At 40.4% G+C, this 24557-nt stretch overlaps 1 protein-coding gene across 1 annotated transcript in view; it reads right to left on the reverse strand.

The window, feature by feature from the left end:
- Positions 1-3900: 3900 nt before the first annotated feature.
- Positions 3901-24557, reverse strand: part of fam189a1 (family with sequence similarity 189 member A1) — a gene marked incomplete at both ends in the record, with an annotated part of 115484 nt that continues 94827 nt past the window's right edge. The window contains 8 exons of the mRNA XM_080493468.1: positions 3901-4104; positions 5979-6301; positions 7505-7576; positions 7923-8705; positions 9100-9178; positions 11872-12007; positions 14769-14929; positions 16740-16847. Coding sequence (XP_080349594.1) covers positions 3901-4104; positions 5979-6301; positions 7505-7576; positions 7923-8705; positions 9100-9178; positions 11872-12007; positions 14769-14929; positions 16740-16847 — 1866 coding nt within the window. The remainder of the gene's footprint in view (positions 4105-5978; positions 6302-7504; positions 7577-7922; positions 8706-9099; positions 9179-11871; positions 12008-14768; positions 14930-16739; positions 16848-24557) is intronic.

Raw genomic sequence — 24557 nt, forward strand, 5'->3', positions numbered from 1 at the left:
AAGCCCAATGGCAGACAACAACTGGAAACTCCAGTTCATCAGGCCGTGTCATTTTTCTTCAGTGTTTGACAAATACTTCACCGTGGTAAAGTAAAGTTGGGTTTGGTTTCTGTGAGAATGTCCTGTAATACTTAGACATGCAGTTAAGAATAAAATGAGTCATCGTTTTATATATTTCGCTAATTTGAATCAGTAAAGAGTGTTTTCTGTTTCTTCACTAGAAAATATATTTTATACACCATTTCATAATATAAGGAAGCTCAAGGACGAGAAGGCCTGGGGTTTATTTACAACCTGTGCTTATGTAATAAATCAGCATATGTAAAGAATATTAACAGTTATATTTAAGTTCTTTCTTCTATAGATTTTACTTCCTACTTATAATACCTGTCAGTAGCATACTGAGTGCCTGAGAAGTTCAGCCAGTTTGTACCTACTACAACTTCAGTTGAAGCTCTCTACTATTGTAAAGTTCTGCTGTTTTGCAATACAGTTGCATTGATGCCAAAAGAAGAAAATTCAGGAAGAAATATGTGAGAAATAATCATGTGACTGAAGTTGTCGCGACAGTGAAAAAACTGCCCCAACACCAAACACATTATCATCCGCTGACCCACACAATCCCTTCCTATTTGAGCGATAGAGTCACAGGGAGTGGAGCCTTTCCCAGGTGGACAAATTTGCATGGCACACCCAAGACAGGTTTTCAGTCCAGATAAACTAACAAAAATCACTCACACACATTAACATCTACAGGCAATTTAGAGCACGCAGGCGGCCCCATGCATGTTTTTTGAATTGAGAGGCAGCCCTGGCATCCAGGAAAACCACACACAGGAATAACTTAAGCCACTAGATTACTGTAAACGCCACATCATTGGCACTTGTTTCAAAAGCATGCATTTGAGATTAATTTGTGCCTTTAAATTGCCTTTAGGTACATATGTGAGTCAGTTTGGTTGTATACTGTTGTGTTTAAATGTACTGGTGTCCATGTTGCAGCCTGCCATCACCCAGCCAACTTGGATCAGTCACAGCACCCCATGATCCTAAATGTGATAAAGTGATATTGTTGGGATCTCACCAGACCACAGAAAAAAACTGCAGACCCCTTGCATGGAAATCCTCCCCCCTACCCTTTCAAGTGACACAGACCCCCATTGGTCTCTCCGCCAGTCACTGATTGGTTAGGGCCCCCAGGATTTGACACCTTTGAATGCCCCATTCTTATCAAAAAGCCTTGGAATCATTAATTTCCCTCTTTTGGAATTGAACCTGGGAAACCACAGCTCATAGAACCCTATGTGCTTTTTCCTCAACAAGCAGGACAAAGCCATCACAGAAATCGGCAAAGGGACAACCAGGATGCTACAAAGACTGTTCCTGAATCACCAAGCTGCAGCAGCAGCAGCAGCAGCAGCAGCAGCAGCAGCAGCAGCAGCAGCAGCAGCAGCAGCAGCAGCAGCAGCAGCAGCAGCAGCAGCAGCAGCAGCAGCAGCAGCAGCAGCAGCAGCAGCTTCTTCTTCTTCTTCTTCTTCTTCTTCTTCTTCTTCTTCTTCTTCTTCTTCTTCTTCTTCTTCTTCTTCTTCTTCTTCTTCTTCTTCTTCTTCTTCTTCTTCTTCTTCTTCTTCTTCTTCTTCTTCTTCTTCTTCTTCTTCTTCTTCTTCTTCTTCTTCTTCTTCTTCTTCTTCTTCTTCTTCTTCTTCTTCTTCTTCTTCTTCTTCTTCTTCTTCTTCTTCTTCACCTGCTCAACGCAGCCAACCCAAGTTAGCAAGCATGTAGGTGCTAACTGCAACAGAAGCCACCAGCGTCCCAGGTCTGGACAACAACCAAACTTCTTCTTTAAAGATATTAAGGACGTGGTAACTACTGGGCATTCCACGAGATGATTAGTGAAACATGATGCTATGCACAGAACTATTTAACTTTTATGAAGATATATTAATTCTATTACTTGTGATTGACCTCTATTGGTAATGACATTAGGAATAGTTATCAACCTGTAAACCAGTCTTAGCCATGTCTCACACAGACACAGGGTCGACATCAGGGGTGTCCTAACATGGTCCTGAAGGGCCGGTGTCCTGAATGTTTTGGCTCTCTCCCTGCTTCAGCATGCCTGAATCTAATGATGACGTCATCACCAAGGTTGTGGAAAAGCTCAGTCAGGAGCCCTTCATTGCAATCAGGTGTGCTGCGACTGGGAGGGAGCTAAAACCCTGCAGGACGCCGGCCCTCCAGGATGGAGCTCAGACACGCCTGGCCTACATGTTGATCTTTGCTTTACTAACTTGCTAACTCGCAATCGTACACATATCACATCCAAGACAACATTATCCACATAACTCAACACCATCTGACAACTCCAGACATTTTATGAAGCAAATTGCATTCCCATAAACTCATTTTATAACTTGGCCTTTAACAGAGACACACTCAGGAAGCAGATGCTCAATGCTCCTTTGTTCTACAAACATATAGTCACACACCGAGGTCAGCCACGTTGCCTCTCTGATAACCACCAGTTTGAATGCAGTTTCTTGTGGTCCGCCATCTTGCTTGTAGTTCCGTCAAACTTCTCACACACTCCCTTCACCCCTCTCTCTCTCACACACACACACACACACACACACACACACACACACACACACACACACACACACACACACACACACACACACACACACACACACACACACACACACAAAGCTGTATATTGGTCATTAGAATCTGTGTGTTATGTTTGTTTTCATTGTAAATAAATGTAATTTTTTGGAATCATCAGCACGAAGGAGAATGAAATGTCGACCCCTTCTCTGTCAAGAACTCCAAAATCCTTCAGGCTTTACTGTTAATTTTGGTATATAGTAATTAATTTAACTATTAATAACTATTTATTCAAACTCCCAATTGTTTAGTATATCTTATGAGACTGATATAACTGATATGGCTATCATTTCCTATTTAATAGGTGGCGCTCCAGAGGTATCTGATGTTAATCAAATTACATTTTTAATAATATAATTAATAACTATCTTCGATAATTATTAATCATTATCGATGACTATCAAAACCAAATAGTACTGATGTCCTGTGTAGAGGGAATCATAACATAATTCATGATCCTTATGAGGTAATAAATCCTAATAAATGCCAATAAAGATGAATGATAGAATGGATTTAACATTTATGACAAACATTTTTGCTGTGTTGTTTTTCTCTCCCACCCTGAGTACAGTGACATTTAGAAACACAGACCACCATATACAAATGCATATTTTATTATAACACTGATAAGAATTGTAACACAATGAGGTAAGTTAAATAATCCACATCTGTGATGTTCTTGAACCACAAAATATTCACCACCCTATCAGCAACAATTCCACAAAGTCTGCAAACAAATGGCGAGTAATGCCCAGTCAGTTCACAGTTTTAATACAAACATATTTTTCTCTGTTTTATGAGGACAAGAGGAATACTGATAACATAATCGCCTTTGCCTTTCGGTCACAGATCCAAACTTACCAACTGTGTGTGTTTGTTTCTTTTTTTTTTAAGAGATGAAACTCGGTAGAAAAGATCCCCTGAGGGAGAAACATTCTTTTGTTTTTCTGATGAGAAAGAAGCCACTACAGACACTGGCAGGCTCAGTCTGAGTTTGCTACCATTTCTGCTGATGACTTGGCACGGTCTCACAGGGCACTAGGAGATACAGTATGACAGCATTTCAGTTGCTCTGTCCTGCAGTTACACTGTGCAAAGAACGAATGATCTCACCAAAGCCTGAAGAGTCATTGAGTACTCTGCGGACATCAGCTGCTCAGGACAGCGTGTCTGCAACATCGTCACCCTGAAATGCTCTCAGAGTTTCAACACTAGTCATTACGGGGAGAAGGGTCAGAGAATAGTTTCCCTGCAATCAAGGCTTTGTTCAGTGGTGGGGGAATCCAATGGGTTGGGGGTTGCGCTGGTTGTTTGTGGCAGGTGTTTTGGACGGCGCAGGGAAGGGGAGGGAGACGAGCTCAAAGCACCGCAGCTCTGGAGGTGAAGATCCTCGTGGCCACGCTTCCTGGGACTGCCGATGATGCGCTGGGTCATCACCTGGCAGCACAAAGTCACAAGGGATCAGACAAACATGCTGCTAAGAATTCAGTCTCTGCATATCAATCATGTGAAACACACAGTTTGAGTCAATACAAGTCTTCACAAATAGCAGCAGCAAAAGAAACAATCATCTTTAATTATATTTGCTTGGAGAGATTGCGCCTAACTGAAATACCGGTCACAATCAAATTGAACACATCACACTGCAAAAACATATTGATATTACATGAGATATTTTGTATGTATGTAATATATTCATAGATAATTGAATTATTAATCACAATCAATTTATATTACACTATTACTGACATAAATTAGTTATATTCTCATCTGCTTTAGGCTGATGATCTGATGTCATTAAAGAACTGTAAGGGTGTACTGTGACTTTTTATTGGGATCTATAAAGATAAAAAAAAAAAGAACTCTTAATTACCACCAATTGTTTCATCTTATATTAAAATGACTTCAAGTGCTGATTGTGAACTTGCATTTAGGTTCAAGGGTTTGCCAGCTCTGAGTGGTTGTGAAAATCAGCCCATCAGATTCTGCAGCAGCCCTTGGAGACTGCTTCTATTTGAAGGACCTTTTGTTCACATCTTGCTGAGAGTGGGTATGTCTGTCAGCATTTGACTTCACTGGGATAATTTTGCAAATCAATGACCAGTAACCGTGTCTAAAACCTCTACTTGAAGCAGTCTGGAGCTGTGTCGTCAATACAGGTCAATGTGATCTTGAATGAGACGGCGAATCATAGAATAACAACCCTTCAATACAATCCTTTGGACAACTGCAAATGTCTCCTTGTTTTAGTGCAAAGGGGTAGGATCATGCTGACAAAAAATTCAACATAAAGCCATTTTTAGTGATGCTTTTTGGTGCAAAATGCAGTGAAATTTCCAAAAACAGTGCACTTTAACCGTGACAATTTGCGGCGTTCAGCTTGCATGTGACACTCAGTACATCGTTGAGGCTCATGCTGGTTTGCCAGCAGTAAGGGTTAAGCTCTTCCTGGTCCATGTCTGAACTTCCGGCTTCAACGGATCTCTTAGTTGTTTGTTCTGTCTGTTACTCTTACCAAACAGTGCAAGTTATTATTTTTTGAGAAAATGAACGTTTTTTTTTTTGTAGTTGTTTAACTTTGCAAAGTCATTCAGGCTGGTATGGACCCTCTTTCAGGCCAGTATGTAAAAAATGGATGGTAACCACATTCCTCAGGCACTGAAAAACAAATCTTGAAAGAGACATTTGTGATGTGTGCTGCAAAACCTGAGCAAATCATGGATGGATACACTCCACACAGGACATTCATAAAGAAATTACAGATACAAAGCAACATTCATGTTTGGGTGTAAGTAATGTGGCGTGTCCAGGAAACACATGCCTGTGGGGGATTGTATTTGTTCGGATTGCTCTCTCAAACGTTTGGTCGGTAGATACTTTCAACAAAACCAAAATGTATTTTTTTTTTTAAACCAACCAGTGTATTTGTGGCGTCTTCACCAATACATGCTCATTTTACAAAATAATAAGCATATTTATTCAGACGACCCTGAAAATGAAGTGTTTCGCTCTCCTGTGGTTGGGTTATCTCTCCCCTCAAGGTCACGTGTGGTGATGAATGATATTTTTGGAGAGAGCGGAACTCATTTCTGTCAATGACAAATGAGGATGTGTTGCTGCAGTTCTCATCCCCTCTTTTTCTTTCTGGCGAGTAACAAGCATCACAGTCTCACAGGGCTTCTAAGGTGCGACTGACCTTTTGTTAAATTTGATCATTGCTCACCAATAACCATCAGCACGAGGAATAAAAGGGCCCACGGTTTGCTAGATGTCATTGAACTGTCACGGCCTATTGCATCTAATCCATTTACCTGATCTATTACGTTGGCGCTGAAGATGGCCTCCTCCATGTGTTTCTCATCTGATTTAATGACACACTTGATGTTGTTGACAACCTGCTGGACTTCAGGAGGTAGGCTGCAGCTCGAGTGCTCCAGGAACTTAGCCACTAATATTTTGGTGTCTTTGTACATCTTAAGGTCAGCCAGGGAGTGTGGGCGTTCGCTGGAGGAGTGCATGTTCAGAGATCGAGGTTTCAGGTGGATGTCGACTTTCCTGCTTTCCTTTTGCTGCTTTCTGAAGCATATATGACTCGGTTTGGCTCCGACGACCTCAGCCGAACGATCTCTTGGCTCTGAGATAAAACAGGAAATAAAATGATCAAAACACGTTAAATCAAATACAGTTCTTGAAATAAAGGCTAAAGCCAACAGACCTTGTGCTTAACTTAATGATAAATGTTCCAATATAAAGAACATAGCCTTTCAGCAATAGATTTGTATTATTATACATATTGTCATTAAACTTTCCAATAGGTAAATTGGGTTAATTTGCCTTCAATAATGTTAAGTTAATCCTTCAAATGATTGCACTTAACATCACAAAATGTGGGGATTCTTACTAGATAGCAACAATACATGCCATTTGCTCTATGATAAACCAATAAGCCATTACATTATGACCACTCATAGATCAAGTCAGTGACATATCCTCTCTCGTTAACATGCCATCTGTTAGTAGGTGAGATAGCTTAAACATTCTGTGAAACCTTTGTCCCAAAAGTTAATATATTCGAAGCAGGAAAAATTTGAAAGTGTAAGAATTTTTGTGACTTTTGCACATGCCAACTAGGGATGACTAAGTCAGACCATCTCAAAATTCGGCGCTTGCGTGGGTGTTCTCATTCTGCAATGGTCAGTATTTATCAAACCTTTTCTAAGGAAGGGAAAGTGGTGAACCGGTGAGAGGTTCATGGGCGAACAAGGTTCACTGAAGCATTAAGGGAATGAAAGCTGGGTGGTCTGATCCAACAAATTAGCTCCTGTAGCTCAAATTGCTGCACAAGTTAATGGTGGTTCCCATAGAAAGGTGTCAGGCTACACAGTGCATTACAGGCTGTTATGAAGCAGGCAGCCATAATGGTGGACTTGGTTTGAAACTGTGTCTTTCAGGTGGAATTTAAGACAATAAAATCTGATTGTTGTGTAGCAGCATATGTGAATATATAAGATACTTATTTCCCAACAATTGTATTCAATACTTTTTTTTATCTATGGCTTTTGTTACACAAAGTTGTGTGAATTATGTTGTTGGAAGGTCCACCATAATTAAAGTAACAGCTATTATTAAACAATAAATACCGGACAATGAATAAGACAACATAAGGCCTATTATGTACAGCCAATGATGACAAATAGAAGATACAATTTAGTCAGAATAGATGGAAAAAAAAAAGAAAAAAAAATGTAGTTTGTGTTTAAAAGTCCATCATAAAGTTGAAATTAAAGTGGAATTGAGTGAGTTACATTGATAATTATTCAGCAGTATATGACCGTACCCTGTTCTGGTGATGTATGAGTTGAATCTTCAGCAGTTGGGTTATTTGCTGAGGCAGAGCCACAATTTTCTCCTGAAAAATGGAACAAAAATACTTAGTATGGACAAAATGGACAGACAGACAGAGGCTGAGATTGTTTAGTAATCTGTTTGTTTCTTGCAATAAAAGAATCCTGTGAGGCTCAAACTGATGCTTGCTCTCAATATGAATTTATGGTTTAATGGATCAGAAAACAGTTACGGTTTCAGATTTTGTTTAGTTTTGTCTGTTCAGCACTAAAATGTTAAATTATGTTGCGTTTACGCTGATAGAAAAATGACAGAAGCACCAATTACCAAAGCAAAATCTCTGGTCAAAGCGAGTGGTCTACAATCATAAGTTACAAAAAGCAGCATGTGACACATTTTGTTGCACTTACTTCCTGTCGTAGTGGAGCAGGAGATTGGATCGCTGGTGGAGCGTACAATGCGGGCCAATTTGCGATACCTCCTGGCTGCTCGGAGCCCCCGAGGCCTCTCTGAGGGCGAGTGGCCACTCTGGGCTGAGGTAGAGGGGGGCTGTGATGTGGATGAGGGTGACCAAACACTGAAACACAGCCTGGGGCCCCGGGGCCTGGCAGGAGGGGAAGGGGAGAGAGAAGGAGCCATAGGGCTGATAGCAGACGTCCCACCGGAGGAGGCCACGGAGATGGGGGAGCAAGGCTGAGGTGGTGGTGGTAGAGTGACAGGGAGCGTGAGCTTCCTGCTCATCATTCGTGCTTTAATGAGGGAGTGTGTGGATGGTTTAGGTGGCTCTTCTGGTATACTTTTGGCCGACGCCAGCTCATCACTGATGTGCATGGAAGCCCTGAGGTCCTCGCACGGATGTGAGTTCTCTGCCGAATCCTCCTGGTCCAGATTGCTAAAGTTTCCCGAGGACCAGTCGGGAGAACGTTCCAGTGACTCTTGGGTGTGTGATGACTCGCTGTAGCCGGTATCGCTCGGACGGGCATCAGCGTTGGGCAAGCCGCGGTGGCGACGTGAGGAGTCACGTGTGCAAAGTTCCAGGCTGGTGCAGCTTCCATCAGTGGGAGCCGTGTGGAGCGTGCCATAGGGAGAGGAGTCGGAGCCCTGGACCTCCAGTGAGCACAAGTCCTCCGAGGAGCAGGTCTGGTCCTGATCAGCGACTTCCGACACCATCAATGAGGCACTGTCCACTGAGGCTGAAAATAGGAGAGAAGCTTCAGCAAAATTGGAGACTCCAGACTGTATCTCCTTATGTCCAAATAACTTCCGTTTCCATGTCAGGCGATTGTTATCTGTCTGAGCTACAACAGCTGTTTCTAATGCTGCTGGAAGAAATAAAAGCCCAGATTCCAGACCAGTAGATTTAGGCTCACTCTCTCCTCAGCTGTACCAGCACCTGCACCTGTTTTCATTCAGTTTTGCTTCTATACCATTGACACTTTGACCCAAACTCGTCACTACAGCTGACAATCACATCCTGCTTTTTCCGTTTTAATTCACACGGTTCAAATGTGCTTTTGTTATTTGTATTTCTCTTAGCTCTGAGATTGTAACATGGTATTCACAGTATTCACGACACTTGTTGTTTACCCTGAGTGCTGAGTCCTGCTGTGGTGTTTCTCTCGCATAAACTGGACCCAGTGGCCGGCTGCTCATTGCTGGTGGTGACCTGGAAAATAAAATAACCAGTGGAGATGAACAAAGGAGAACATTTTATTTGTACTGTCAAAGACAAAAAAAAGCAAAGCCGGTCTTCAGTACGTTTTACCTGTTTAAAGATATTGTATTTGATATGCTCATTATATTGAAGTCATATCAGGTTTGTAAGATCGGATCATTTTTCCATGTTTGTTCTTGGATAGTCTAGCCATCCAATTTTCATGCAAGTTATATTCATATTGGTTTGAACCATAACTTCCTTGAAATTGCAGCTGGTTGAGGAAGACTTTCGTGTGAAAGCATTTCCCATACACATGGTCGATTTGAATACAGGAAGGCTCAGTGTTGGAGGCAAATAAAGGCTCCACTTTTTATGGTACTTTATGTATTGCATAACAACAATTTGACACTGAGCCTTCAATAACACCGAATGGACTGTAGAGGGCTCTGTAAGACCACAATGCACTGGTTTTACTTTCTCACTTCAGAGAGCTGTGGCACCAGTGAAACTAACATTACCACGAATATTATCATCATCAAACCTTTATTTAACCAGGCAGAGTGACAGAGAACCACAAGTCAATGAAGATTACACAAGGTTTATAACAGTAAGGATAGAAAAACAAAAATGAAAACAAATATTCCAAATGTATAACGTCTCTTTACAGATCCTAGAAGAGTAATATTTGTGTAATGTTTTAAAAAACATATTAAAGAGTTAAAAAAAACCAACTGCTTTAACAGCCTATTGTTCCAGTCCTCAGTATTAGGTACAGTCGTTGTTACAGCGATATATATTATTAAGGAAATGGCTAAAAGTAAGTGCAATGAAATTGTACTACTACTACTACTACTACTACTACTACTACTACAATTATACTTTTGAAAGAGGAGAGCTAAATGAATAAGCTGAGATTTAAAGTCGGTTGCAGATGATGCCAGTCTTCTACTGCAGAAAAGAAGGGTAACCAAAGTAGGTATAGACTTTGGGTACGAGGAAATACATAAAGTTACTAGCAGACTGACTGGCAAGTATTAAGAAAAGACTGTGGATATACCAGTTTTCCTAATGGCAGTTTTGTGAGTGAATAGAAGTCAATGAGTTTATCTGGGTGAATGGAGAGAAGCCCAGTTTCACAAAGTACCCCCCCAGTCTCATGAAGGGATTGATAAGGAATTTTAATTACAACCTCTTTTGAAGTCACAGTATACGACATGTCAGAAGTTTATTCTGTCCTCTGACGGTTCTTTCACAAAACCAATAAATCGCTTCCTGTTTCCAATATTTTCTCCTCACATATGCTCCTAATCTATTTCAGGTGAGAAAACCTTGTGTTGAATCGTTTTTGAAGGGCGCAGCTTAAAATAGGTTTGACGAGAACTATGGATCTAACATGTATAATGGAACAGTGGATTAAAAGCCCAAGGTGTTGAATGATGTTGAGAATATAACAGAAGATAAAAGGATTTGGCTTGCACATTAGGAGGTTATTTTTAGCAGGGGACTATGAGATGCAGCAAAGCTTCGGCCTGAAAAAAACGGAAAAAAAAACAACAAATCTCTGATCACTTCAACTTGACAGTCAAGTCAGACTACTGCAGCAAAGCTGAAGCAGCAGATGACACATCGTCTTATATTTGCTGTGATTTTTGACTCACAGGCTTGATACAAAAACCCTCTGAACATCTGATGAATCAGATGGTTTGGTGAAATTCATGGTTGCCATGCAGCCCTTTGAAAACATATTTTTCACATTTGGGATCTAATTAAGCTTGAAATCCACTTGCTTTTGAGAGATGTCTCATTAAGATATATATGTTTGAATCTTTAACGAAGAGATTACATGTCTTATAGGAGTGTGATTCTGATCATCCACTTACACAAAGATTAAGAAGTGTATAGATGGAAACAGCACACTGAATGTAAGCTAATATTGAGGAAACAGGGTGAAACCTGGGATTATTTTTGCTGCTCGTCTGAAAAATATACCCTTAGTTATTTTACAGGACAGCCACAAATGTTGCAAAAACATTCAAACAACAGTTTGATTGAGGAACATCTGCATTTCTTCACACGTCTTCTACGTCCAACTCACAGAATCCATTTGTGAAAGACTGGTTCCAAACATTGAGTTAAGCAGAGCTTTTGTGTTAATTTGTGGAAAATATAAACATTTGAGACGGCTCTGCTTTAAACTTGTTATAGTAACAGTAACACTGTTTCATTTTTTTATCTTTTGCTTCAGCGAAACATTTCTCACTGTTGTGCACCAGTGCATCTGACTGATGTTTTTCCCTTGAATGAAAATAGGAAGAAAAAAGAAAAGTGGGACACAATATTTGATGTACATATACACCGTGACAGTGACATTCACAAAGCTATATTTCGTGTTTCTCATTTGGAAATAACACGCTTTATTGTTGTGTAGTAGCACCTAAAACAGGTAAACAGGATTTTGAAACATAATTATTAGACCTTTTCAGGTAATCTGCTGTGAGAATTTAAGAAATAAATAATAAAACCAGTGACTCTGGCTAGATTTACCACTTACAATATATTTAGTAATTTAGCAATAGATCACAATGTTCACAGTTTGACAGTTTTGTCTGTGTCAACTGTCTCAGAAGTGAGACATGCCCTTAGTTTTCACCCGTAGTTATTATAGTATTTTAAGGAATAAAGAGCTGGATGTTTTTCCTCACCTGACTTGCAGGAGTTTGACCCACCACAGATTCATACGGAGGGGGGAGGTCTGTGGGATACAGCGTCCCCGGGCTGTTGATAGGAACCCCATAGATGGCACTGAAGGGAGAATGGGGAAAGTCCAGATGCAGGCCTCTGCCGGGGGGGATAAAAGCAGAGAGTCAAACAAACAACACGGTGTGAAAATAAATCTGATGTCCAATAACTGGAATACAAAAAAGTGGAGAGAGCATTCAGCCTGTCACACTGTGTTGAGTGATTAAGAAACGAGCAGCGCTGGTGTGAATATCTAAGTCGAGAATGGAGTGCAGGTTATTAAAACATGAGGGGAAGGAAGGAGAGGAGAAATGCTCTTGTCCCCAGCACTCCAGCCTAGATAGTATTGGTGCGATATTATAACCCAACCACAGGCTTAGGAGGTGCCAATTAAGAATAAGCAGCCATGCGTGCTGTCGTATCTTTTAATTACAACCTCATTCTCCTCTAAAGTGGCAGAGCATGAAATACAACCTGAGAGTTTCCACCAATCATCTGAGGCATGATGATGTCATGACACATCTCTGGCCCTGAGCAGGGACCTCATAAATGCGTCCTCTGCCTTGTATATATTTATGGCATAATTGACAAACAGATGTGGCTTCCAGCCAAATGGCCACCATGGCGGCATCTCTCTGGTAAGATGAGGGAAATGGAGGTAGTGGTGGGGAAGGAGGGGGGGTGGGGGTCGTCTGATCTCTCACAGCAGCGGGGAATCGAGGATGTCACAGCTGCTGAAGGGGGGAAAAATGCTCTGAGCTGACCAGGGAGGATGGTGACACATGTGACGGTCACAGCAAGGCAGTACCCACTCACACACATGCACTCACGCACGCCGCAGCTTAGTTTGGTCTCTGGATGCAGATGTTGCTTATGTTCTGCTTCAACACTTTACAGACAATTCTGCGTTACGACAAACTGAGCTAAATATGAATTCTTAAAAGACTTGATGCTGGTACTGTACCACAAACAAATTCATTCTACTTCACCCCTTCAGCCTCTCCCATTCTCAGTCAGCTGGTATCCTTGTTCTTGGGTTTGGTTTCTGTCTGTGATCACTTTTCTACAGACTATAATGATCAATAAGAGAACTCAATCCCTCATTTGACTACAACTGTAATATATATCATATTATCTACAGTATCTTCGGGTATTGTTCCTGGTATGTTTTTGGTTTGTCTTTTCTAAGTGAAGGTCATTCTATAGTCTTAGAACCTGTCATTGGTCTGTGGTACAAAAATATTTCATGGTGTGGCCAATGTTCATGTGCACCATCTCTCTCCTCATCACTCAGTCAGTCAACACTTATTTATGAAGCCCTTTACAACACTTACTACAGTGCTTTGCAGTAAAATCAGACATTAAATTGAATGAAACAATAATAAAACATACAGTATTCAAACGATCTCAACAGACTCGCGTCTTATTGCTCCGTCCTTCATGTGCCTCAATGATTTCTACTTGCTTCTGGTCAAACCCTTCCTTCTGGCATCGGTACAAAGATCTCAGTCTGTCCATGCATCTGTTTCGCCCCGCCTCCACCCTTGTCTCCAGTGTAATCACCTGTTCTACTCTCTTGTCTTAGTTCATCTTCATCCTCCTGTCTACACTCCTTGTGGCACCTTGTGTTTTGTATCTCAATATGTTCTGGAAACAGCATCTAATACAGTCAATACAGTCTTTGAACATTGAGCAACAATGAAGATAGATAATAGAGATCCATCCATCCATCCATCCATCCATCCATCCATCCATCCATCCATCCATCCATCCATCCATCCATCCATCCATCCATCCATCCAGCCATCCATCCATCCATCCATCCATACATCCACTTAGTTTTTGAAGGAATTCTGCAGGGAGCTCTTTCCCAAAATCTGAGAGCAGAACAAATCACAGACTTTCTGTGGATTTAGGCTTGATGAAATCGTTCTGTCTCTTATTCTAACCCCAGACAGACTCCTCCCCACTGACATAGACCGACACTATCACTCCCCAGGAGCCACAGTTCTTTAAGCAAATGGTTGGCGTCCTCTGTTGCAGAATAAATTGGAGCCTATCAGATGTCCTTCCTGGCCGTATTACTTGATGGATTGGTGACTTTTCTACCCACACATGCCTAAAAGATTTCCACATTAGTGTTTGCATATATATATAATCCACGAATGCAGGCATGCTAATGCTGAACTGTGCACCATTCAAGAAGTTTTGGGTTTTCTCATTTTCTATTTATTCCTTTCACAGATATACATATGAGATAAAGTATAAAATGCTGGTAATTTGATGACATTCGACAACCTGAAGACTTCTAGTTTCATTTGTTTTGTTTTGTTTCAAAACATTTGAAAGTCTTATGAATATCTCTGCACTGATTGTTTTCAATACCCAGTACTTTTTCTGAGGAAAACAACTTGAGAAAAGGCATCTCCCTGAGGGAAGATGTTCACTCTCATCTTCCCTCTGTGAGATGCCTTTTACTGCCTTATAAGTAGTAATGTATTCCTCCCACAATAATCCGAATGCAAGAACTTGTAGTCTCTGTTTTACTTAACAACACAAATTTGAACTTCTGGATTGTCTTCACTTGCTACTGATTTTAGTGAAAAGAAATGTTGTGGTTTTTCCACTAACTGCAGACAAAGATGCGCTTTAGAGGAAGAAAAGTACTTCAGGCAGCAAAGTCCTATTTCAAAGGTCCTACAACTAGACTTGTAACTGTCACCTATCAGATTATGGTTATTAACAAATCAGCGAACACATGTTTTATTTATGTATTCCTGAAAGTAACCATGAATCCCAGAGCTCTCTACGGTACCACAGTTGACGACGTGATGCTGATCGTTAGCGCTTTGCCTCTCACCTCTGTCCGTCCATTGAGGGGGTGCAGGTGTACTCCGGGGGGTAGTACGGCGGTGGGGGGATGGGGGGAATGAACTCATCAAAATCCAGTGTCTGGTGGAGGATGGTTCCGTGGGGGGTCATACAGTCAGCATTCAGGGCTCGCGCTCTGTGTGGCATAAACTGAAATGCAGCATAAAAGGAACCGTTATCAGGACTTTATTACACATGCTTAGTCCTTCGTTGTTAATTCATCACTTCAAACCCACTTCGTCCTGGAGCAAATGATTACGCTCATGTGAACTTTTTATAGCACCTCTCAGCTGTTATTTCAAGCAATTACATGTGTTGAGATTTTCACTGCTGTTTGCAGTAACAACACTAGTTCAGTGACATGAGGTCTTCCACCTTGCTCAGGGGCACCTCGGTTGCACATCCAGTCTACTCAGACGTCTCTAAGTGGGACGACTTTCCAGTAACTGCTCTTCTAATCTCTGGACTGCCACCGCCGCTATTGACCAGCCTAAATTTACTGAGCTAAAAAAAAGGTTAACACTTTTTGTGGTAAATGAAAACAAGGCCACTCTTGGAGGCTCGATAAGGCTGCTGGAGATAAGACACAGAGCTTTTGTTCTTTACTTCTCTGTGAATCAATACTTGGATACCACCATGTTCAGCCACTCGAATTTATAGAGGTTTTCCTGCTTGTGTAAATATTAGCTTCGGTGGTAGCTCTCATTACATAATGCTTTTTTTAATGTTTATCTAGCTCTCCAGCTTATGCATGGATATGTTCAGTCTGCTTAAGGCAAATACAATGCCTCTACTTTGTTTAACATGAGACATCACCTGCCACCATCTCTATGTCACGACAGTTTGGTTAAAAATTGGTCTGTCTACTGCTCAGATAATTAATGCTGCACACTGAGGCAACGTCTGCTCTAAATTAAGATCTTATGTCAAGATGAGAATGACTTTCCACTTCATACTTTTAAATGTTGTATTATTTAAATGGCTGGTGAAGTAATAAGCTTCTTACCACCGTCTGCTGACTCTTTAATAGGAAAAGAAGTAAGAGAAAATTAAAAGGCACTTTGGTTGTAATTGTTTTTAACAGGTTTTAGAAATGCCTTTTTCCGATTATTTGTCCAATTTGAAGAACTACTGCATGACACTTTTTTATATATAAAACAGCACAACACGTTCTTGTAAAAAGAATCACATTAAATAATCATTTTCACATTTTCAATATCCAGTTGCAATGAACATTAATGATTTCACAAAACTCAGTAATCTGCAACTGGTTCTGTGGAGATGAATTAAAGTTTTATTGGTCACTTTTCAGCCTGCTACTGATCGCCTGCCTCTTCAGCCGATTGTCAAATCAAATACAGCTCAGAACACCTGTTTTATTATTCAGACTTGTTCATTGTGCCCAAAATTTACAGCTAGTTTCAGGAACTGTGTTGAAGCATCTTGCATCAGACAGTACTGCCAAGCTGTTTAATACATCATGTTGGCAGCATTGTTCCACCTTTTGTGAGTTGTTGATGTTTTTAGGGACATGAAATATCTCTAGTTGATGTGAAACCCAAAGGGAGCCTGGCTATGCAAATTTTCCTTCTGGCAGAAAACTTTTAGCCGTTGGTAACAGCCCCATTGCTCCATGTGAAATGGCCAAAGAGGGCCATAGTGAGAACGGTGCGCCTTTTGGGAAGAAATCCAATGCTCAACACATTTTGTGTGAGAGGTCCCATGGAAGCTTCACTGTGTGCCTACATTAAATTGTATTTACCAAGGAGGATGAGTCAAACATAACTCTCTGGTGTCTCAAAGGAGATAAACGTGGCTGCATCATTCCTGGGCTGCCTCTGCTGGCTGTGATGATGGTAATCTTCACAGTGAAAAGCTGATTTTCTTTCAAATGCATGGTGGTCACTGAGAAGAAAATAAAGCCAGCTATTGTTGTTTACGGCCCCTCCGTCGCACTCACCATCTGCAGCACATCAGTGGAGACCATCTGCATACAGCACATTGCAGTGGCGAGAGCACACACAATGGTGGAGATGACGTTAAGGGCGCACACGCTGAAAAGCAGCTCCTAAAGGAGGGAAAGACTGTTAGAGAAACAACAACGGGGAAGAAAATGTGTGACACAGAGGAGAAAGTAGAAGGGTACGAGGGAAAAATCTGTTATATCTACGATATGGGAAGAGGAACATGGGAACTAAAAGGTGATTATAGAAGAAAAGGAGAAAACAGAAAGAAGGTGAAGTGACACAAACAGCAGACACACCGTCAGAAAGGTAACCAAGTTCAGAACGAAACAGCAAGGTGGCGCTGCAGTGAGACAACTCCTCTACATGTGTAGTTTCACACAGCACTACATAAAGTGTAGCTGGCATTGTTAACATATGAAGAAAGAAGTGAAAACTGACACAATGTGTGCAATTAGAGGGGATGGTGCAAAGAAAAACAACCTCAGAAGCATCCAAGGTTAAGCACGGACATATACACATTCACACACACTGGCAATGCAGCGAACAGCAAGAGGTACAAACCAGTATTGAATCTGTCAGCAGAAATAAATGTGCATGCTGGTGAAATACTAACCCGGCACCCTGAATCAGAGAAAAAGACTTATGACTGCAGTCCTATTATCCTGCTGTTTGTGCGAGTCTTATAAAAGATGGGAAATAATCATTTTAAGTGACTCACTTTATAAATCACACCAGGTTCTGTATGTGCCGATGAATAAAGTGTGCCGTACGAATTAATTTCAACAGGATCAGTAATGACAGCTGTGGAGAAATTGGCTTTGGGGAACAGCAATTGTCCGACGCGCGTTGTGTGTTGAAGGGACGGAGACTGTGCATAATGAGAAAAAAGTAAACGTGATATGTGTTTCTGAGACGGAAGTCCACTCAGACGCTGGACTCCCACAAAATATGCGGTTAAACTTTTCTTTTTTTTTGCCTTCACGGTGCAGGGTTAATCCCTTGTAATGAACTGACTTACACAATCATCGTCACTTTACTAATACCAGGACTAACAGACAAGCAGAGCCTGTCACAAGACGTCACGGAGAGAAGGAAGACAGTGAAGTTAAAAGTAGACAAATGTGTCACAGCTTGACTTTCTCCCTGACTACAACCATAAACTACTGCTCGCCCACACACGGACATAATGTCACCAGGTTCCACTCTGCTGCTGGCACAACGAACAGGTACATCAGACAAAGTCTATCCTTCAAGAAATACATTAAACCCACTGTTTACATCTCTTATGTGGTCTGTAGCTTGTTCTTTATTTACAGCAAAATATACTTTCCATCTTGTTGCCCACAATCTCACTAGATCCAGATTGGCATATAATTCCCAGTGACATTACAGACCCAGACTTATGTTAAACCCGCAGAGAGGACAGCTCAGTCACCTGCTGAGATTCAACGGGCTGTGATTTGCTGTCAGGTTGGAACTAAGTAGGCACATGAAAGCCGGCTCCTGCTTAATGTTTTTAGCTGGAGCCGAAAGTTCGCTGAACAGGCCCTTCTTTCTATTTTCATTCCTTTAAAAGTTTGGGATGTTAAATCAATCAAGTTGGCATTTGAGAAATGGGGAATTGCCAGCCTTGCAACTGTTTTTTCAAACATTTTTGATACCCAAGAACTAATTGCCAAAGATCAAGTGTGTGTGAGCTGGAAGTTATAAAGCAGACACGATGCCAGTTGGAGCCAAAGTGAAGTTGTGCAGTGCCAACTATAAAATACAGCTAATACACGTTCGCCATAAATTAACAGATTTGGAGCATGTTAGGAGTTGGAGGAGAGTCTGCAGAAAACTGCCTGATATTTTCAACACCAGCAATTACAGAGAAGTGGTGAAATGGCTTTTTGATCACAGCAAATTACAATTTACTGCCTAAGAGAGGCAAATATTTCCCAATTCTATATAACACATGGATAATACACTACTATTTAGCATATTTTGTCCAATTTGCAAGTTACCTTCTTAGAGTCGAGATTTATAATAGATACAGATTAATCTATAAATATCATTGTAAAGCTAATATGTTGTTAATTTTTATCCACATTCATATAAACTAGAAGGTTTGAAACCATTTTTAAAATGTTATTTTTAATAATTACGATCTCTGATTAAACTAAAGGAAAACACCTGATGCAATGTATATATATATATATATTTTTTTTTAATACAGAATAAAATAATATAAAAAATTAAACAAAGGCCTTGATACATTTCAGTTTATGTGTAAGAAATCTAACATATATGAAAGCTTAACTGAATTAAATTATGAAAAAAATAGTTTTATTATATAATTTTTTTTAGATGCATCTTGTGTTGCTGCAAGCTTTCTGAAAATGTGCATTTTTCAGAAATACATACACATATGAAGATGTGTATTTGGAAAGTTAATATATTATTCAGTGAAAGAGTCATTTACATCACTTCAAGGCTCTAATGGCATATATTTTCTTTGTGGCTACAAATCAGTCCGGTTCACCATAACAATATTAACCAATAGCCAAGATTAAGGCAGATAATGAAAGAATGAATGAATGAAGCAACCCAATAACAACTAACAAATCAGCTGCTTGTCATTTTGTAACCTGCTGCCATATGTGACCACAGCCTAGTGGAAAATTGCATTGAAGGTTAATTGTTTTTTTCACTCAACTGGTGTTTCTCGAACCATGAAGTTTAAGGCCAAACACAAACTATGCAAATCCCTCAACAAGCTGCCCCCACCGCTTCCCTGTGACATGACAGTTTGCACTAACAAAGGAGCGTGCCTTGCGTTTCTCTGCAGCCACTGTGTAATTTCTCGTGTCTCTGCTGGTCATAATACTTTCCTTTTTTTCTGTTATCCCCAAGCAGGTATTTACAGGCTCTGACAGAAAGCCCAGGTCTTCCCCCAGGAAGCCTTTAAGCAGTTTTAGGGAGGTCAGCACAGTCGGTTGGTAAAGCCTTTCAGAGGTTTTCTAACCTCCAGTGGGAGGAAACGGCAGATGTTCTCATTTCTGTGATACAGGACGGCTTCCAACTACAGACCTTAAAACATCTCAGCTCGGAGAAAAAAAAAAGATCTTGAATGTTGAGGATAAAAGTTTTGTCAAAGCCTGAACCTGAAAGCTTTTTCCCCGAGCTGGATTTGTAGTAGTGGTAGTGGTTATCAGAAATATCCTAGACGAGGCAAATATTAAATATTATTATCCTTAGTTTTTGTTTCTTTGCTATGAACTACAGCATTCCGGGTTGCTGTTGACGAAGCAACTCTTTTAATCCATTTACTTTGTGAGCACTGTTTATAACTTCTTTTAAAAAGTTTGGTGCTTTTATGTTCCTAGATTTGTACCTTTTTACTGTTCTTATTTCCATTGAATCTTGCGATAGTTGCGATGCTGTTGTTTGTTATTTTGAAGTGCTTTGTTGCTGAACTGCCTTGCTTCTGTCACAGTGACAATCATGCAGAGCGAGAGTCCACCCCAGCTGGCAGGGTGCATCATAGGCGGGCCTACATTCTAGCACAACAGACACAATATTTACAAAAACACTTATGGCCAATTGCAGATCACATATTAAAGCACGGGGGAAACCCCCAAGCAGGCGCAGGGAGAACATGCGAACGAGAAGCCGTGGAACAAAAGCCCTGTTTATTCACTGTGAGGGGATGGTACTAACCACTGCACCACCATGCTGCCCCTAAGGTATGTGAGATACTTAATTTTTACTCTTTCTAGGAGGAACAGACAGAGGAAATGAGTCGAGAGCTGCGGTTCTTGAGATGTTTTGACTGTCTCGCCATAACTGTTTGATTTTTGTCAAAACTTGATTGATCACTTGATATCCTTATCCCAGTTCTCCTGCTTCTAACACATCAACTTTGAGCACAAAATGTTCACATGCTGCCTAATATAGCCCGCTCACTAGGAGATATTCACTTTATTCAGTTCTCCTGTGCATGTTCCTCTTCTTGACAGGGACCTGCAATCCTTGGAGATGTAACTGGCCAAAAGGTGAAAAATATCTCTTCCAACATTTAAATAATATGAAATCCAACTTTATAGAAGGTAATACTCGATCAAAATTCGAGGCCCATCCTTTTTTACTCAAAGCTTCCATCTCCATCAGTCATCCAGGGCCCTGACAGATCATCAGGGCATCTCGACAGAGCCACCAAAGACAGATGGATGACACACGTAACCTCACATCTTAGGCTTGAAACTGCCAAGACTACAAATGACGACAGGCTGCCAGCTGACAACCATGTATATATTCAAGCTGTGACTAGGGAGATATAGAAAATGTAGAGATTCTTACAGTCTTCTGTCCTAAACATGAGCCAGAAGAACAGAAAATAATTTATTGTCTTGCTTCTTACAAATTTAACAAGTTGGTCATAAATTAAACTGAAGATTTCTAAGCTGGAAAAAGAGACTCTGATGTTTTAAAGCTTGACTGAAGCCTGATAAATCAATCTGAATACCCTGCAATGATGGACATTACCCTCCATGGAGAATGTATAACTAATATGTACAAACATCTTGCAAAACCTTTCCAGGATCTAAAAATGCTTCTTATATCTTCCCAGTCTTACTTGCTGGCGGGGATTGGGATATATGTGTCTACACACCGGGAGACAGACTGTGAGCTATCGTTTTCAGACCTTACTTATAGCTGACGTGCAGAAATCCGATCCACAGATGTACAAAAAAAAATAAAAAATCCTTTGTAGTGTCATTATTAGAGTAGAGACTCTGAAGGAGTCTCAGTGAGTATGGCCTTGATTTACTGAGTAAGCGTTCAGAGGTGTACTTTTGGAAGATGAAAAGGCGAGGAGGAGAAGAGGCAAACACATTTCACAGAAGTAGATCAAACTGTTGCAAACATCCCACAAAATTACAGGCATCAGTCAACTAATAGCCCGTTGATAAAAGGTTTGTCCACCTTACCAGTATGTCCCTGCAGGAAGTGCAGAGATGTCGCTTGTTACTTTCATTGTATTCACATACGGAAGATATTCCGTGAGAGTTAACTGACCGACTCATTCTCTCTGTTGACGATTGATTAGTTCTGCAATGCATATTTGACTTACTGTGGACAAACATGTAAAGCTTCAGTATTTGTACAATAAAGTAAGTTGACCAATGTATAAGAACACATCATGAGATTCCGTTTTTGCAATGGAAATTTATCAGCCATACAAATGTAAGAAGATCTGTTTTTTTGATTTCCCTGACACCCAAAATGAACATGACACAATAAATCATGCTGGGCAAAGGAATTTAACAACACCTCCCTATAAGCTGTTTAACAAAGCTGCTCCACCACATATTTAACCTCCAGAAGACACCTTGCCCCAGGTTGCTGAGGTTGGTGAATTACGCTGTTTCACATCCGCCCCTTTGCAGGAAATCACAAATTACCTCGATACTCCTTCTCACTGATGGCTTACAGCCCCAGGCAGTGTAATGAAAGGGAAAAACTGAATGGAAATTTAATTTACCCTGCAAAGAGTAAACGGCACCTTTAGCAAGAATCCAAGTTTTCTAAAACGTTGAGAAACAATTCTAAGAAAAGAAAAGTAAGAAACTTTAATTTTGCTTACTTTCTTTTAAATTGCAGTACTTTCCATATTGTCAGTATCCTAGTACCGATAGAATAGATGTTTCAGTGGTTCATGAGGATTGGCCACAGTCATCTATAATGACTAAAGACTCTGGGGACTTGGGAATGACGGTTCCCTCTGAAACATAACTCAATATATTTGACTTCTTTGGCACTTAATAAAGGTTTATAGCTCCAATTCCCCATCTCTTTTTAATGAGTTATGATCACAATGACAAATCTGCGTGATCTTTCCTCCTTTCATGCGAATGCTTCATCCTAAGAAGTCTTTTATTTGGTTATCAATGTTTTATAATCAATCAGGGGCATAAAATTAATGGATATGATTGTCGTTATCCAATAATGGCACGGTAGGACACATTGTATGTCATTCCTGCATACGCTCTGAGTCAGGATAATCTACAGAGATCGTGCACTTGCAAACTAAAGCCAGCCCAGGCTGGGAACACACTGCATACCAAGAGGAACTGCCTCATGGGGGAAGACAAATGCTGTTGCTACTTGATACTCAATTAATCTGAGACTGAACTCTGATACGGCTAAGAACTGTTCTCACATAGGATCCAGGGCGAAAGAAGAAGCTCCGAGGCATCAGCTGGGAGTAATGGGACTAGTCGAATCACCCTATGAGGCATCATCTGCATTTAAATATCGTTTTAATATGGTGGTGCTAATATGCAATAAACAATAGATCTACTTTGTAGTCTGTGTCCACACTGACATTTTCTAACAAAGCCTGAAGATACAAGAGGAAGTTTTCAGGCCACGCACTTTTCAATAGTTATCACATAGTTCAATTGATCAAGCTGGAAAAAGCAAACCCCATGAGTAAAAGGACTTTACCGTTTAACTGTTTCTCAAAGTGCTAAGCATGATCAGCCATATTCACACACTTACTCACTCAATCATTCGCAAACACACACAGATGCCGATGCTGCCTATTGAGATGCTCGCACAACATTGGGAGAAACTTGGAATGCTTGCCCAAGGAAACCTAAACACAGACATGACGAGAGGACCCAGTGATCCATAGGGTTTGTCTAACAGCAACTAAGGGTGATTCAACTCTACTAACTGGCTAAAACAAGAAAAAAAATTAAAATATATATATATATTTTTAAATAATAATAAAATAAATATATATATATATATATATATATATATATATTTAGAGGTTTGTGAGTGGAATAACGATACAGAAAAAAATCTTTTTTTAAGAGTAAGGAGGACAAAAAAAATACATAAATAATAATTTCCAAGGAATTCACATTCGATGGAGATAAAGAAAATTGTATTAAACTGCAACACTATTAAAGTGTAGGTTCCAGAGCAGGTGCTTACAGTAAGATATGTGAGTTGTGTGTTGTTTCAATGTGAAAATATGATGCAGGTTTTGTCGGTGATGCATAACGAGAAAGAGTCAGTCCAGGTAAATGTTGGAACAGGGTTAGATATGAACACAACACTCTCACCCCGGTGAGACCAAAGCAGGTGAACTGAGAACGGCCCGTAGAGGGGGGTCGTCTCGGACCAGTCACCTCCTGGTGCGGTGGTGTCTTGTGAAAAAAACCACACAAGGGGTACACCAATTTCCAACAACTTATTTTTAAATGTAGTCTAACTTGCGCACATCCGCTTTTTATTTTTGAACTTCTTTTGAAAGGCTTTTCTTTTTTCGAGTAACTAAACATAGTACTGTCGCCATGCTCAGTAGTCATAGAAACGTGACACTGCCCGTTGGTGCTGTGGAGAGTAGGTGTGAGTGTGAATCGTATAAATTACGATGCATCAAATTTATATGTTGTTCAGCTCCAAAAACACAGCCTGGTCTACACTTACAGATGTGAAAAGCTTTTTGGAAAAAGTGAGGGGGTCATCACCAAGATGATATATCAACCTCCATTCCATGTCATTTTAGGGGTTTTATTGATCAATAAAAAGATGCAATGACTGGCTGACCTACAGTCATATCCTGTGAGCCATAAAGCGGCATGGCTCAAAATAAAAGTATAAAACCTCACAATGCAAATCAAGCAGCTAGCAATACATAATGGACCTAAATCCAAATTTCACATGTATCTGAATCATATTACATTTACTCCCTTGAAGAGTAACAGAACAGAAAAGTGAAAGAATGACCAGATATATAGAATTACATTTTG

The sequence above is a fragment of the Lipophrys pholis genome (assembly GCF_963383615.2).
Source record: "Lipophrys pholis genome assembly, chromosome: 2".
Classification (NCBI taxonomy): Eukaryota; Metazoa; Chordata; class Actinopteri; order Blenniiformes; family Blenniidae; genus Lipophrys; species Lipophrys pholis.